Genomic DNA, 13,568 nt, shown 5'->3' with positions numbered 1-13,568 from the left:
TAATGCTTAGGGAAATTAAGAACGTCATTTTGCACGTACTGAAAGATGGTACACGACTTATAGATTTAATATTTGCAATGTTTATTTTAAAAAAAATCATAAAATTGATATCTGACATAAAAGAAGAGGCCTATCTGAAATTTGAGGTTTTTCACAGGTGAAAACATCGATTGTGGTCTTGTTAGTAATGACGCTTTGTCGTTTTTATGTGGTTATCGACATTTCGGGAGAACGTACCATCTCAATATTCAGGTTTGGAAATAACCATAAACCAGATATAAACAGTTTAAGTCTCTGCGAAGAAATATGTAAAGTAAGACATGTTACTGGCTCAATAAAAAAGGATCGCTGAAAGTAACGTTACATTTCCGGGAACCTGGTAGGTACCTAAAACACAAATCTTTGTACAAGACTATTGCTTTGACAGTTTTGAGTTTAACTTGCAAAAAAAATAACGTTTAGTTTATTTTTTTGCATCTTACATATTATTTGTCAGCAATACATGATATTGTTACAAACATAACTCAGTCTTTTTTCTAAGACTGTAGTTCAACTGGATTTGGTTATTGGCATTTTTACTTTTCCTCCAGTCTCGTTTCTCGCGTCTAAGTTTATAATGAATGCGTGGCTTTCATATGAATCTTTGAACTTAAACAGACGTCAAAATGACAGCAATAAAAAGTGCCATAAACAGGACAGGTAGATCGGTGGAAATAACATAAGACGTGTTACATACATTATTATTACACTGTTCACAGAATAGAACATTTTCACTGCGTAAATTTTTCATGTGAATGTCGCATGTTTCGGCACCATCAAGTCTCCATACAGAGCAGCTGCGGATTATAACACTTCCATTGCCATCTAAAATAAACATTAGAGCCCATATTATTTACTGTGAAGGAATAAAATTGAGGAACAGATGTCAATAAAAACCTTTTCTTGCATGTCTTAAGTAAAATTCGTGAATGTTGAATAATTTAATCTTACGTTTTAAATATTTTCTGAATCATTAAGGTCAAAGTTTTTAACTCCAGAAATAAAGAATAAGGCCATCGCATAGCTTATATCGTTTGAACATCCATCCTGCTTTGTAATAAGATTCGCGTGAAGACTTACCTTTAACGACAAGCTTCTGACAGGTCGATTTGCTGGGTGCAACAGTTTGATAGGCCAGAAATGCATCTTGCACGTCAGTCATATTTCTCGTAGCCGTACTGACCAGCTTTTCGAAATAATCACTTGAACAATCCACGTAACTCCTACTGGCTAGATCAAAAGTGTCGTCACATTTTGGGTCATCCCTGCTGTTGCAACTGAAGCAGAGAAAGCTGAAACCTGGCATTGAAACAATAGCCTTTCACTAGTAACTTTAACTTAATTTCAATAAAGTCAAGATTATGTTCTGGAACTTTCACGGCAACTTGATATAATCAAGTTCACTCAGGCTGCCAGCCGTCATGTGGTTAAAACGCGGGAGAAAAAAAAATACCGTTTCGAGAACCATCTCTATCCTAATAATCGAGGTGCTTAAGTTTTTCGCCTTTAAACCACCTGACACGGCTGAGAACTTTCGTTATTTTGCTTTATTTTTATTGCGTTATATCAAACACGCACTCGCGTTTCGTAAACAACTTTCCCTTACTAGTCAATCGTGTTATGAAAACTCAAATTTTTGAATAAATTACTCTACTTCAGTTTTACGGATTGATTCGGACACGTCCTCTGCCGCCATTAATTTAAATACGGCTATCATAAATGTTAAAATACTTCCCATGTTAGTGCCTCGGTACAGATCGAGCCCCGTGTACTATTTAAAGCCAATAGTTAAACAGGATATATGACTGTATAATTCAAAAATGTTTATTGTAAATTCTTCAGATGGCATGGCAGTAAGAGGCTGTAGATATAACAGCCAGTGTCATTCCGATTGCGTTATTTTGAAAAAAATATCGCACAAACAAAAAACCTACCCTCTTTTACCCTTGTTTTGTGCATATATATTCTTACTTCGGTATTTTTCTCCATCCAGATAAATAACGTTAAATACTCGAAAGACCATTATTATAGTTTGGTTTTGGGAGCGCTCCGATAAATATACAAAAGTATATTAACTACAGAAATTTAAAAATATATCACGCTCTACGTAAACAAAGTTGGAGCACTAGGCTGATCAAGGATCTACAATCTCTACTAAATGTCAACGAGATGTAGTAACACTACTGATTCTTTATCGGAAAGGGCCAGAGAATTACCTGAATAAGAAAAAAAAATGTTTTACCTGAGTGGATGGTAGCTTCGAGAACGAAGAGCTGCAGGAATGCTCTAGCCATTGCTATTATACTACTGTCCCACGTAGCGGCCTTCGGCTGCAAGTGGGCGTCCGGTCTGAAACTTTGCTGTTAAAAGTCGGCCTCCAGAGCCCCTTAAAACACTTTAATACAATAACCACAACAGGCAAAATTAAGTTCCCACAGGAACCATGACAAAATGTAAACAACAGTGACAACTGTATAAGTGCGTAAAATGTCCACAGGATGTTTTAATAAAGTTATCATACCCTTAATACCTTTCGAGTCCTTGCATTCTTTTTGGTGGCTTTTGTATTAGGCACATAACAAGCAATAAAAAAGCCTTGTCTGTGTGACCACATGCTTCATCCTACAAAGTACTGAATGTTTTGTGTTAAAATTTATTTTGGTGGTCTACACCAAAAGGTATCTTAAAATCTTAATTTTGGTTTATATCAGTTCAACATAACCTCTAATTTACATGAAACTCAAAACGATCTTCTTTAGTATTCTAAAAAGCAAACGTATCATACAAAAACGAATTGCATGACACACAGCTCATTAAACTTTTACATTTAAAACATTTCTTGATATCATATATATTTAGCCACAGCAGAATGCAAAATTTATATATACCCATCAAAATGGACATGCACATTGTAACAATTTCAGCACTAGAATGCAGTAAATGAAGACCAAAGTAAATAAACTGCAATATTTTCATGTTACTTACAAATTAATTGGGAAGCAATATTTAATTATGCCAATGGTATTACCACGGTGATGAGTACCATCATCTTGATGAGGGAGGCTGTAAGTTTCTCTAAAACTTCAGCAAACTTCTACCAGACTACACAGTGCAACGACCCAGAAGGCTGTCATCTTCATGTGTAGTTATGCCTATACAATACTCACATTATGCATCATACATCAAAACAATTACAGAGTAGAGTAAAATTTTAAGAAATTTTTATACATAAAAGAATTGTTTTTCATGGTGCCTTTGCTCTTATAGCAGGTGAGGTGAGTAATGGTGGGGCGGGGGTGTCCCCCCCAGAATGACAAAATTAAGTAATGAACATTCTGACTGCCTCTCTTCATAATCAAATAATCAGTAGTTCATATTAAATTTTAAAACAATATTATAGCGTAGTGTAATTACCAATACTTTTACCAGTTTAAACAGAAGACCGGACACACAATTACAGTCGACATACCAATAACATTTTGCTGCATGCCATCGGTATAATATTCTTGTTCATCGTAACACAGCAGAATTACACGAGTAAGAATGAGAACACAACTCAATAGCAACACAGATATTAACATCAAGACAAAGAAGACTTAATAATACAAGTTATTTAAAATTTATAAATGCAAAGTTATTATTAAAATATGATTTGTAACTGGGGTCCGCAGTGGCCGCGCGGTCTGAGGCGTGGGTCTTGTGCCTCTTGGTCACAAGGACTGTGGGTTCGAATTCCACTTAAGCTATGGATGTTTTTCTGTGTTGTGTTGTCCTGTGTACAGGTAGAGGCCTTGCGACGGGCCAATCCCTCGTCCAAGGAGTCCTAAGGAATGTCCATAGATCAAGCCAACTGAAAAGTTGGGGACCCGTAAAGGGTACCGGAAAATGTACAAACATTGTTAAACCGGAAAAAGATGATGATTTGTAACAAAAACAATGCAATGAAATTATGCAGCTGTGATGAATTATTTAACAGATTTTAATAAAAGTGAAATAATCACAAGTTATACGATGGAGTAAGTGTAATGTGTCTTTGAAATATTTTAATTATAAAAGCATTTTTCCAATATTTTTAAGAGCTTTGGTAATATACTAGAAATATATGTACCAAAGATACTGCTTCTTAACGTTCCTATCACAACAAAACAATTCTGAAATCACTTCTAAAATTAATCTTCCATATCTAAAAGAAGTTTCATACAATTAAAAATACCTTCCATGTATAAAGATAAGTTCACATGTGTTGCAAGTCAATTATGTTTACTTGAAGGCATAATCACATAATATTACAATATGTAGTTCAAGACTTCGCAGGCACATCTATGCAATAGCTACATGAAGCTGTAACAAAGCTTCCATATGCAAAATACAAAGGTCTTGAGAAATACATTAATGGGTAAATGGGAGTATCTAGTCTACAGTAATATAATCATCACTATAAACAGACATTTCTAGAGATTATACACATGCTTCATCAAATTCCAGCACTTCTATTCATCTTAAGCCACCAACTGCTGCTATTTCAATCCTTCATACAAAATTAATGCATATAAACACATACAATCAGTATTTTCAAAACAGCCACATGAAATGAATTGCACAGAAGTGCAATCAATCTTATACTTAAAAGTTACAAAGCAAATAAAATAACAAATGCATAAATTTTATTCTTATTTAAAACATTCGTTAAAATATGTTCAAAGGCCAAGTTGTTATTTTTGTAGTTGGTGGTGGTGCCATAACCTCAAATCTTACATAAGTGTTGTTGATGTTGAAGTAGCCATGGCCAGTAACATAATTTAAAACAATTTACCATTCTTATTATTCTGAATTTCTGTGAGGTACAACAGTTAGTAGGCCTATAGTAGAGAAATGAAGCGACATTTTTCTCCACATTACTCAACACATATTGTATACATAATGCTTCCATGATTACAGTATGAATTTTGCAGTCACTACAGGAAAACAGACAAAATACACTCTGCCTATTCTATGTTACGACCTGTGACACACCTTGTTTAGATATACACAGGATCCCTTCATGGAATCCACAAACTTTACAATAAACTGTGTAAGTTACGAAAAAGAAAAGTCCAATGGAAGGAAAATGCACAATAAAAAATAACCTATACATGCAGCATACAATTTCTGGCTAAAATACCTGAGAAAAGAACGGATTTCCTTCTTTCTTCCCTCTCACAAATTAATTAATTTGCAATTGATAATTATTTCATCCACCGTTTGAATTTAAATATATTCTCCACAATTTTTCTGTAGGCATCTCAAATGGAGAAAACCACAAACATGTATTGAGAATTTTGCAATCCTGAATTGGTGCTGTAATTATTATTCTGAATTTTCAGACACAAAGTAGAGAACAGCAAACATGGAGAAGACAGCATATGAAAAAAGGTCTTACTGTAACCATTTGGAAACATGGTCGATTATGTTATAAACATAGTTAGGAAACAAGAGATACCCAAAATATATTCAGTGATAGGATAAAGCCTGCAGAGACATAAATGCAAAGCATAAAATCTGAATAAGAATGGTTTATACCATCCTATACTAAATTGCTCATATTTTAGATGCCAATGCAAGATAATTATTTGAGAGAAAATTGAATGTAATATATCAAATCATATATTTAGTTAGAATCTTGTTTGGCCATCTAAGCTTATGGACTGCTGGAGATCAAGCAGTAGCTATACAAGGAATGTCAAAGTATAGATCTTATTCAGAAGTGGAGCAACTTGCAAGCAAATCATATGCCATATATTCCAGGAAAATTGAAACCGACAACAGTACTAGGCCGATTACTTAGGCAACTATAATAATCGCATCTCAGATTCCCTTAAAAAAAATAAACACAGATTTATATGTAAATTAAGATGTCTTTCAATCTTGACATGACTGACATTGAAACCATCAGAAAGTTATATATATAACTACATTTATACTGTTTCCAAATACTGATAACATATGGTTTATGGAATAAGTAATTTATTCACAACACCAACACCACATTTTTAAAAGCAATCAACACATCGTAGTACTCTGCAAATTCTGAATTTGTTGTTTATCAGTTATTAATTAGACTGTACTGATTATCTGTCCCAGACAATGACCAGTGACAGACCACAAAAATATAAGCAAAAGTGGTATACAGACCAAAACATAAAATTGCACTGACTTTTAACTCATTTTTATTACTGTAGAGTCAAAGCTGAAAATGAACAGAAAATTCAGTGCATAAAATTCCCATGCACAGCTGCACTGAAAAGACAAAATAAAATGCCTCTAATTTCAAATCTTAATTTTACAACAATATTTATGTACCAACATGTTTATTTTGATGTACACCCAAAATCAAACACTGGCAAAATTAAGTTACAGTGCATGTGACTGGATGGTCCACATATGTGTGTTAATTGGATCCAATTTATGACACACAAAGCCAAAACAAAATAAGTTTTAACGACATTTCAAACAGGCCATATTAAAGAAAACTAAACTTGCATCCAATTTTTACTCCACTAATATTTTAATCTTTACATTAAAATCAAAGTAAGTTTGAAGGTATCTGGCCACATAATTACTTTGGTTCTAAAAGTTACCAAAATTAATAGCATGTAACATTTAAAATAAACTAGAATATGTAAGGGAACATAACTACACTGTTTCCAAGATTCTGCTATAATTTTGTGTCTGTATGCTTGTAAGATGAGACAGATCATATATGCATGCTGTTTTCTGCATTTGAAGTAGTGTCACCAATGACGCACAAATTTCCAGTGAATGACATAATGAATGTAACACCAATTCAGTTGGACATAGTTCAGACATAAACAAGATCAAGGTCAAAAGTTGCAAACCTCAATCCAGTATTGTTCTCAAGACACATTGTTATGACTTAAAGATACCACTGAATTGGTTCATACACCAATCCAAGATGAGATTATAATGGCAAAACAAGGCACCACAATGACAGACGTCAAGGTGAAGGAGTGACGGACAGAATGATTACATAAGTCCTTTTCGCAGGTTTCACAAAAATCTACCTTGCCCTGGCCTTTTGTAATCTTAGAAACATCATCCGCCATAGCACATGGATCGACAGATTCACTCTTTGCGATCGAGCAACTCCGAAATGTGTGTTTCGTTCCAGTTTGATCTGAAAAAAGAATATATATACTGTAAGCAGTGAAGATATTTGTGGAGCGCAAATATCCTCAAGACAGGTTCTAATGAAAACTGATCACAATAATATGACAAATGTAAACAAACATAACAGACAACAACCAGAGAACTCAACCTATTTTTATTTTTACATCATCATAATAATTATTGTTGTCGTCATCATTCAGTTAATGTACAGAGTTATTATAAAGTAAGTATTGAAAATTCATTTTATTAAAATAAATTAATTTTGTTCAAACTGTCGTGAAACAAAATGATATCAGTAAAAATGGAGTTCTTCTCTTTGCTGATTACGTCTACAAGGAAGTTGTTACATGTTCTCTGTATATTCCTTCATTATGGTCCTACCTCGTACATCCTCATGGCTTAATCACCGGGGTAAACAGAAGAACATTTTATGTGGTGACAGTGATTTTTTTTTTCCAATTCATTCCAGAAACCTCAATTCCATAAAGAACTGACTGAAACCTTTTAAAAAGTGCAGAAACATTTTAAATTTGAATTTGGTGATGTGTGGGTAACTCTCCGAATCATATTATTTTACTATCCATTAATAATAACCTAGACCTAAATCTGTTAAGAATTAAAGCAATACCAACTGATGCGTAACTACACAATTTCATAAACGATATATTACATTACTGTAACCATGTAATAATCAATCAAAATTTGTCCACTCTCTGCCCACCGCTGTATGCCTGATTGAGAGAGGTAGCCATTAATCGTTACTGTACTTTCAATAATATGCAAATAAAACAGTTTACACTCTAAAATGAATTAACTGCAATGCGAGTACATCAAGTATTTGTACTTATATATATACAAAAAAATTAAACCGAGGTTTCTCACTTTCATACTATTTCAGTCGTACATCCTATAAGAGGTACGGCTTGTTAATATATCTTAAAAATATCTTACCCGACATATCAATTTTCTGACACGCAAACTTCAAATCTATGTTAGGTCCCTCAGGAATTCCTTGGAAGCCCAAAAGGTCTCCTAGAGTCTCCACACCCTTCCTCACAGTAGAGGAAACTTCTTGGAAGGCAGTTTTAGTGCATTCCATTGGTTCCAATCCACTTCGTTCTATAGGATCTGCACATTTAGGATTGATTGCAGAGTTGCAAACATAGCATCTAATGCACTCACCTGAAACATTTTTACAAATTTATGTACACATAAACATTTGATAACATCGGTATTTTTAAAAATCCTCAACATTCAAGGAATCAAACACTGATTGTCGTACACAAAACGCACATTTTGACAGATAACAATTTATAAACTGATTAGAAAACTGATTACAAAATCAAATTCCTGATGGTAGGAAATAAGTAAAGGCCACATTCCACAATTTTTAACTTTGATACTAGATGTTGGTTAAGTGTTTCTAACTTTGGTGTCTAGTCAATTTGAATTTAAGGAATGGAAGAATCACCGATATCCACCACATAGGAAGCTGAGTGATCCCGAGTTGATGAAAAGGCAAAAATGTTCCCGTATCGGCAATCAAATACTATTTAGTTGTTCAGGCCTGGCCAAGCTCGACTTTTCAAAGAGCAAATGGTGCAAAACACAAAGTCTGTTTCTCAGTTGGTAATTAAATATTCCGTCCAGGACAAAGTCAGTCACTTATATGACTGCTAATGAGTAACATAATATAACTACCTTTAAAAAATACAAAATTAACAAGAACTCACTTTCATAAAACGTACAAGTGCAAATATCAAAATTAAAGACATAATTAAAAACTTTTAGCACACAAGGATGGATGGATAAATAAATAATGAGAATGCAAAACAGAATGTACTTAATTTTATTTTCTTACTGTTTGGGTCACACACGTGCTTGTTTCGTGCCTTAAGGTACAATTTGGCTGCACGCGACAGAGACAAGTGACCGAGGCAGGCGACAGAGTTACGAGACCGAGACTGGTCGCTTCCTGTCTGCTCTCTGTACAATCGTATGAAGTACAATTACGAGCGCGAGACAAAGACAGAGACAAAGCACAGGAGACCGCTCTCGGACCAGTAGTGTCTCGCGACGGGCTCAGGCAGCACGTGTGTTGTTGAGTAAAATAATGGCAGAAATTAAATTTACTGGTGACCAAGATGAGCAATTGGTAGAATTAGTAGCAGAAAACCGACCACCGACAGAAAGAACCTTCTTCGCGTCTGGTTTTGAATATTGAACTCATAGGTTTCCTTTCGCAACAAATAACACAGCAACACATCATCTTCTTCGAGTAACCTTTTTAGAAGCATTTTTGTACTCATTTTTCACAGAATATGTGCACGTATGTCTCAACAAAACAAAGAAAACAAACACTTTGCCGCATGTCTCGGTCGTCACCTCAAAAGTGTGTGGCGACAAGCTGCGACGTGTCCGTCTCCCGTCTCTGTCGCGTGCAGCCAAATTGTACATTTATAGGCACAGTTAGTTCCCTCCGTGTGGGTGCGTGCGTGTGGTAAGCGTAATTACATTAGAGTCATCCCCTCCCCCCAAGTAGGAAATGTACACGAGTTAATTATCTGTCCAGTCCAGTGCTGTTAATTAATTGGTACTGAAAAATGAAAATATGCTCTTAAAATCCTGCAGTCCAGGGACTGACTGATAGGCCTAGGCTGAAATAATTATGACATGAATGTGTTTCATTTCCCTCTATTATACATTCATAAGATAAGAAAAGATCAATACAAACGTCCAGAAGAGGCTTACAGCATTAATTAATCATTCTCCATTGTTCTATTTGATTATCTGGAGACTGCTAGAGGCTTCTATACGAAGGAAATTTAAAACTGTGGATAAGCTAAAAGTCTTAAATATGAGGCACGTTTAATGTTTGACATTATGTGTGCATGTGTTCTTACTCATAACAAGTTTTTAACTAATTGACAGATTTCAGCGAAAAGACACATGGGTTTGGTTTGGTTTGGTTTGGTTTGACTTACAAACACGTTCGCTCCTCTGCTAAAGGAAACCTATATTTTACGAAATTCGCCTCTAAACATGGATGTAAGCAAATGGCATCGACAATTTCGTCAATGAATCAAACATGAGTTAAAGAGGGATACTGCCTTACGATCCGTTCTTCAAGTGCCTCAGCAGTGCGGGTCCCAACTTTTCGTTGGCTTATCTATAGATATTTTTGTAGGACTCCTTGGACGAGGGATCGGCCCGTCGCGAGGCCTCTACCTGTACACAGGACAGCACAACACAGAAAAACCATGGCTTGAGTGGGATTCGAACCCACGGTCCCAGCGACCGCGCGGCCACTGCGGACCCCCTCATTAAACACGGCCGAGTGCAATACCTATTACATTTATTCGAAATAGGGACATGTGTGTCATCAGAAAATATTATGGGTTCTGTTAAGGTATTTATAGATAGAGGAAGGTTACTTAAGCAGGTACATTAAGAAAAGCAAGGACCCTTGCGAAATCCATGCTTTATTGTTCCTCAGTCTCAGAAAAAGTTCTGATTGTTTTTAGGTGATTTTACTTCGACCATTTGTTTTATTTCCGTTAAGATAGGGCCTGAACCATTTTGCAGACGTTCTTTCAATGCCATAAGAATGTAACAGTTAACAAAATTTCTCCAACATGCATTTTAGGTTAATACATTTTAGCATATCGCCCGTTAGTTTAAAGAGACTTTACCGGTCCCACTCCGTTACTTGATATTTAATCACATAACAGAGATTATTAGGTGTCAGATGATAAGTGAGAGTGATCACATACGGCGAACTTAAATTAATGGGGCCCCGAAGCAGTATAGCCTCTTTCAATACTTCCTGCAAGGCCTAAAAATGTCATGGTCACCGTGATCCAATTTGTATTCAAAATGGCCAATTCCTACAGTCAAGCCCAGGCATACATACACTGCTCTATTTATAGATTCTGATGAAGAATAAACACTGGCACAATGCCACTTAAAAAAAATCAGGCCGCCAACGGAGTTAACAGCTAATATCTCGAGGAACTTGTTAGGTTAGAAGCAGCTTTGTATCATATAAGGTTTGTGCAAAAAATAATGTATAATATTTACAACTAAGCCTTGACTGTCATCACTGAAGTGAACTAGTGAACACCTTTCAATTCCTGAATAACAACATACAGCACCGACCGCGTTTCTAGATGACGGATTTGCAGATTTAATATACATGCTACGGTAATTCTTAGGTCCAAAATCTATCACTAAAATAATATTTCCGTTTGCCTGCAAATTTAGTAAAATTAGTACCTTAGAATTGATGTTCACGTCTAAATTGTATGCCCGTATTTGCATAGGTCAATCCTTTAAAACAAATAAATATGATTTAGAGAATTTTTCGAAAAATGGTTTTAGTTTCCGAAACTTTTATTTCGTAAAATCCTATAGCCCCTTGCCCTGATACCGGGTAATTGTAGACAAAATTTTAATCCCAATCCTTCGGTTCTGTATATTTAATCTAAAAAGCACGAGACAAAGAATAACTAAAAATAAGCAAACAAACAGAAGTGATATATTCCGGAAAAAGTCATCGTACTTATCGTCATGAGAACCTCTGATTTCACAGAACTGAAGCCTTATTCATACCGGTACTGTACATTTTACAGGCTACATAACTTATACACAGCACTGGAAAATGTAACAAGTCAACTTACTTTTACTTTCACTTTCACTTTCTCTTTCTCTCTCTCTCACACATATGCGTTTCATAGACTTTTGCGTCAAGACAACGTAAATTCATTCATCTAGTAGGTGGAACCAGACACTTTTCAACCTATGTAAATAGAGAAGTAACGTGCCGTGTTCAGAAATTTATGGCAATGTTAATATTTTGAGAAGTTTGTAATGACAAACATTTTACCCACCAAGTAACTGATCATGTGATTCCGACATAAATGGCTGTCCTTTATCGCCATTTTATTAATAATACTTGTTTTCATGTCGTTCCATAAATTACAAAACATATCTGAAACTGAGACCCTCTCCTCCTGTATATACGATCGTACGTTTAAAAATTTTACACTATAAAGCAACTAGCATTTCTGTTTCTAGGTATATAAAACACATTCAATCGGCTCTTGTATTTATATTCCCAATTCCCCGATAAACACAACATTAAAATAACTTTTGAAAGATGCGTAAGTTCAGTTAAGTAACTTCTTTGGATGGACTGGAATTAATTAATCTTAAAAAAACTAATTTATAACATAACCTTTAGGTTGACAGAACTAGTGGCCATTTTAATGGACGTGTTAATAAAAGCGCATTATACGGGTGTAAGATTCATTTACGATGTCAAAATAAGTTTAATGCATGAACATAAAACCATCAGATTCAAAATATTATTAATGCACTTAGTTGTTTCGTAACGAAAGAATTCGTATTATATTACCGATATATCGGTTAATTTCTGTAGTGAAAATACGAAACTTCACAAGGGATTTGCAAAGACGTGAACAGTGTTCCAGATTACGACATACAGAAAAAATTCAAAGCAACAAAATCTCCACAATGAACGCCAATTCAAGCAGCGATAGCTCATAGTACACTCACTACACAAACATAGTTTGCATAACTAGTCTCTTCAATTCATCGTATCGTAACAGTTGCAAAATATCGACATTACTGCATCCGTGTTAAGTAACCGAAAGAAACTCTTACATTACTAAGCTTCTTTTCATATCTTACTCCTAAGATCAACACAAAAATACGTCCATACAACATGAATGTAACAATAAAAATCCTGTGTATTGCCAAATTAATCTCAATTCCACGATCAAGGCAATAAAATGTCAATGTTCAGGATAAGTTTGTCTATAGAAAGTCACCTGGTTGGATGCTGAAAGCCAGAAGAGAGATCTCCAAGAACAAGGCAATGTTCAATAGCTCCATGTTCAACAAGAAGAAATATTTCCTGTCAAACACAAAAACACAATGCTGGCAAAACTACGCAAGACCGAACTCCGTATACGTCCTCTCGGAAGCTCCAGCATTAGCGAAATGTTGTCATGCTTTTCTCTACTCTCTCTGTTGCCTGCCAACGTGCATAGCCACTACAGAAATTCAGTGTAACACGACAGCCAACATATGCCACCAAAAGTAACTAAACTACAGAGTGATGATAAGACGGAACCAATGTTGAGTAGCTGAAATCCTGTAGAAATTTCTCTTTGGTACTAATAAATTTAGTTCTTGCATTTCCTAAAACACACCAGCATTGCCATTGCTAACTATAACCTTTAAACAAAGTGACAGTTGTTGTAATTCACAAAGTGAAAATTGTTAATTCTATTGAGCCAAATGTAATAGCCTGTTGAAATCGCTATGAAATTTAAAGT

The 13,568-nt window shown here is 35.2% G+C and overlaps 2 protein-coding genes across 2 annotated transcripts; both read right to left on the bottom strand.

Annotated features, from left to right (window-relative positions):
* Window positions 1-415: 415 nt before the first annotated feature.
* LOC147872126 (uncharacterized) lies at window positions 416-4,134 on the bottom strand. Its single transcript, XM_087359120.1, has 3 exons — window positions 2,282-4,134; window positions 1,120-1,338; window positions 416-864 (listed from the first exon to the last, which is right to left on the bottom strand). The coding sequence occupies exons 1-3, from the start codon at window positions 2,331-2,333 to the stop codon at window positions 650-652; spliced, it is 486 nt and encodes a 161-aa protein (XP_087215246.1). The 5' UTR covers window positions 2,334-4,134; the 3' UTR covers window positions 416-649.
* Window positions 4,135-4,282: 148 nt separating this feature from the next.
* LOC110831103 (uncharacterized) lies at window positions 4,283-13,274 on the bottom strand. The gene is made up of 3 exons (XM_022066715.2): window positions 13,059-13,274; window positions 8,158-8,388; window positions 4,283-7,213 (listed from the first exon to the last, which is right to left on the bottom strand). The coding sequence occupies exons 1-3, from the start codon at window positions 13,120-13,122 to the stop codon at window positions 6,975-6,977; spliced, it is 534 nt and encodes a 177-aa protein (XP_021922407.1). The 5' UTR covers window positions 13,123-13,274; the 3' UTR covers window positions 4,283-6,974.
* Window positions 13,275-13,568: the final 294 nt, after the last annotated feature.

This window comes from Zootermopsis nevadensis, unplaced genomic scaffold (assembly GCF_977971745.1).
Source record: "Zootermopsis nevadensis isolate Lab colony 2312 unplaced genomic scaffold, Znev_1.0 Znev_ptg000030l, whole genome shotgun sequence".
NCBI classification, from domain to species: domain Eukaryota; kingdom Metazoa; phylum Arthropoda; class Insecta; order Blattodea; family Termopsidae; genus Zootermopsis; species Zootermopsis nevadensis.
Note: the sequence above shows the minus strand (reverse complement) of the source record. Positions and strands in the feature narration are given on the sequence as shown.

Excerpts from the sequence above, each read along its gene's own strand:
- LOC147872126 (XM_087359120.1), bottom strand. The coding sequence starts at position 2,333 with ATGGCTAGAGCATTCCTGCAGCTCTTCGTTCTCGAAGCTACCATCCAC. Across the intron at positions 1,339-2,281 it reads CGAAGCTACCATCCACTCAG|GTTTCAGCTTTCTCTGCTTC; the intron begins GTAAAACATTTT and ends TTTCAATGCCAG. Across the intron at positions 865-1,119 it reads TCAGAAGCTTGTCGTTAAAG|ATGGCAATGGAAGTGTTATA; the intron begins GTAAGTCTTCAC and ends TGTTTATTTTAG.
- LOC110831103 (XM_022066715.2), bottom strand. The coding sequence starts at position 13,122 with ATGGAGCTATTGAACATTGCCTTGTTCTTGGAGATCTCTCTTCTGGCT. Across the intron at positions 8,389-13,058 it reads GGCTTTCAGCATCCAACCAG|GTGAGTGCATTAGATGCTAT; the intron begins GTGACTTTCTAT and ends AAAATGTTTCAG. Across the intron at positions 7,214-8,157 it reads TCAGAAAATTGATATGTCGG|ATCAAACTGGAACGAAACAC; the intron begins GTAAGATATTTT and ends TTCTTTTTTCAG.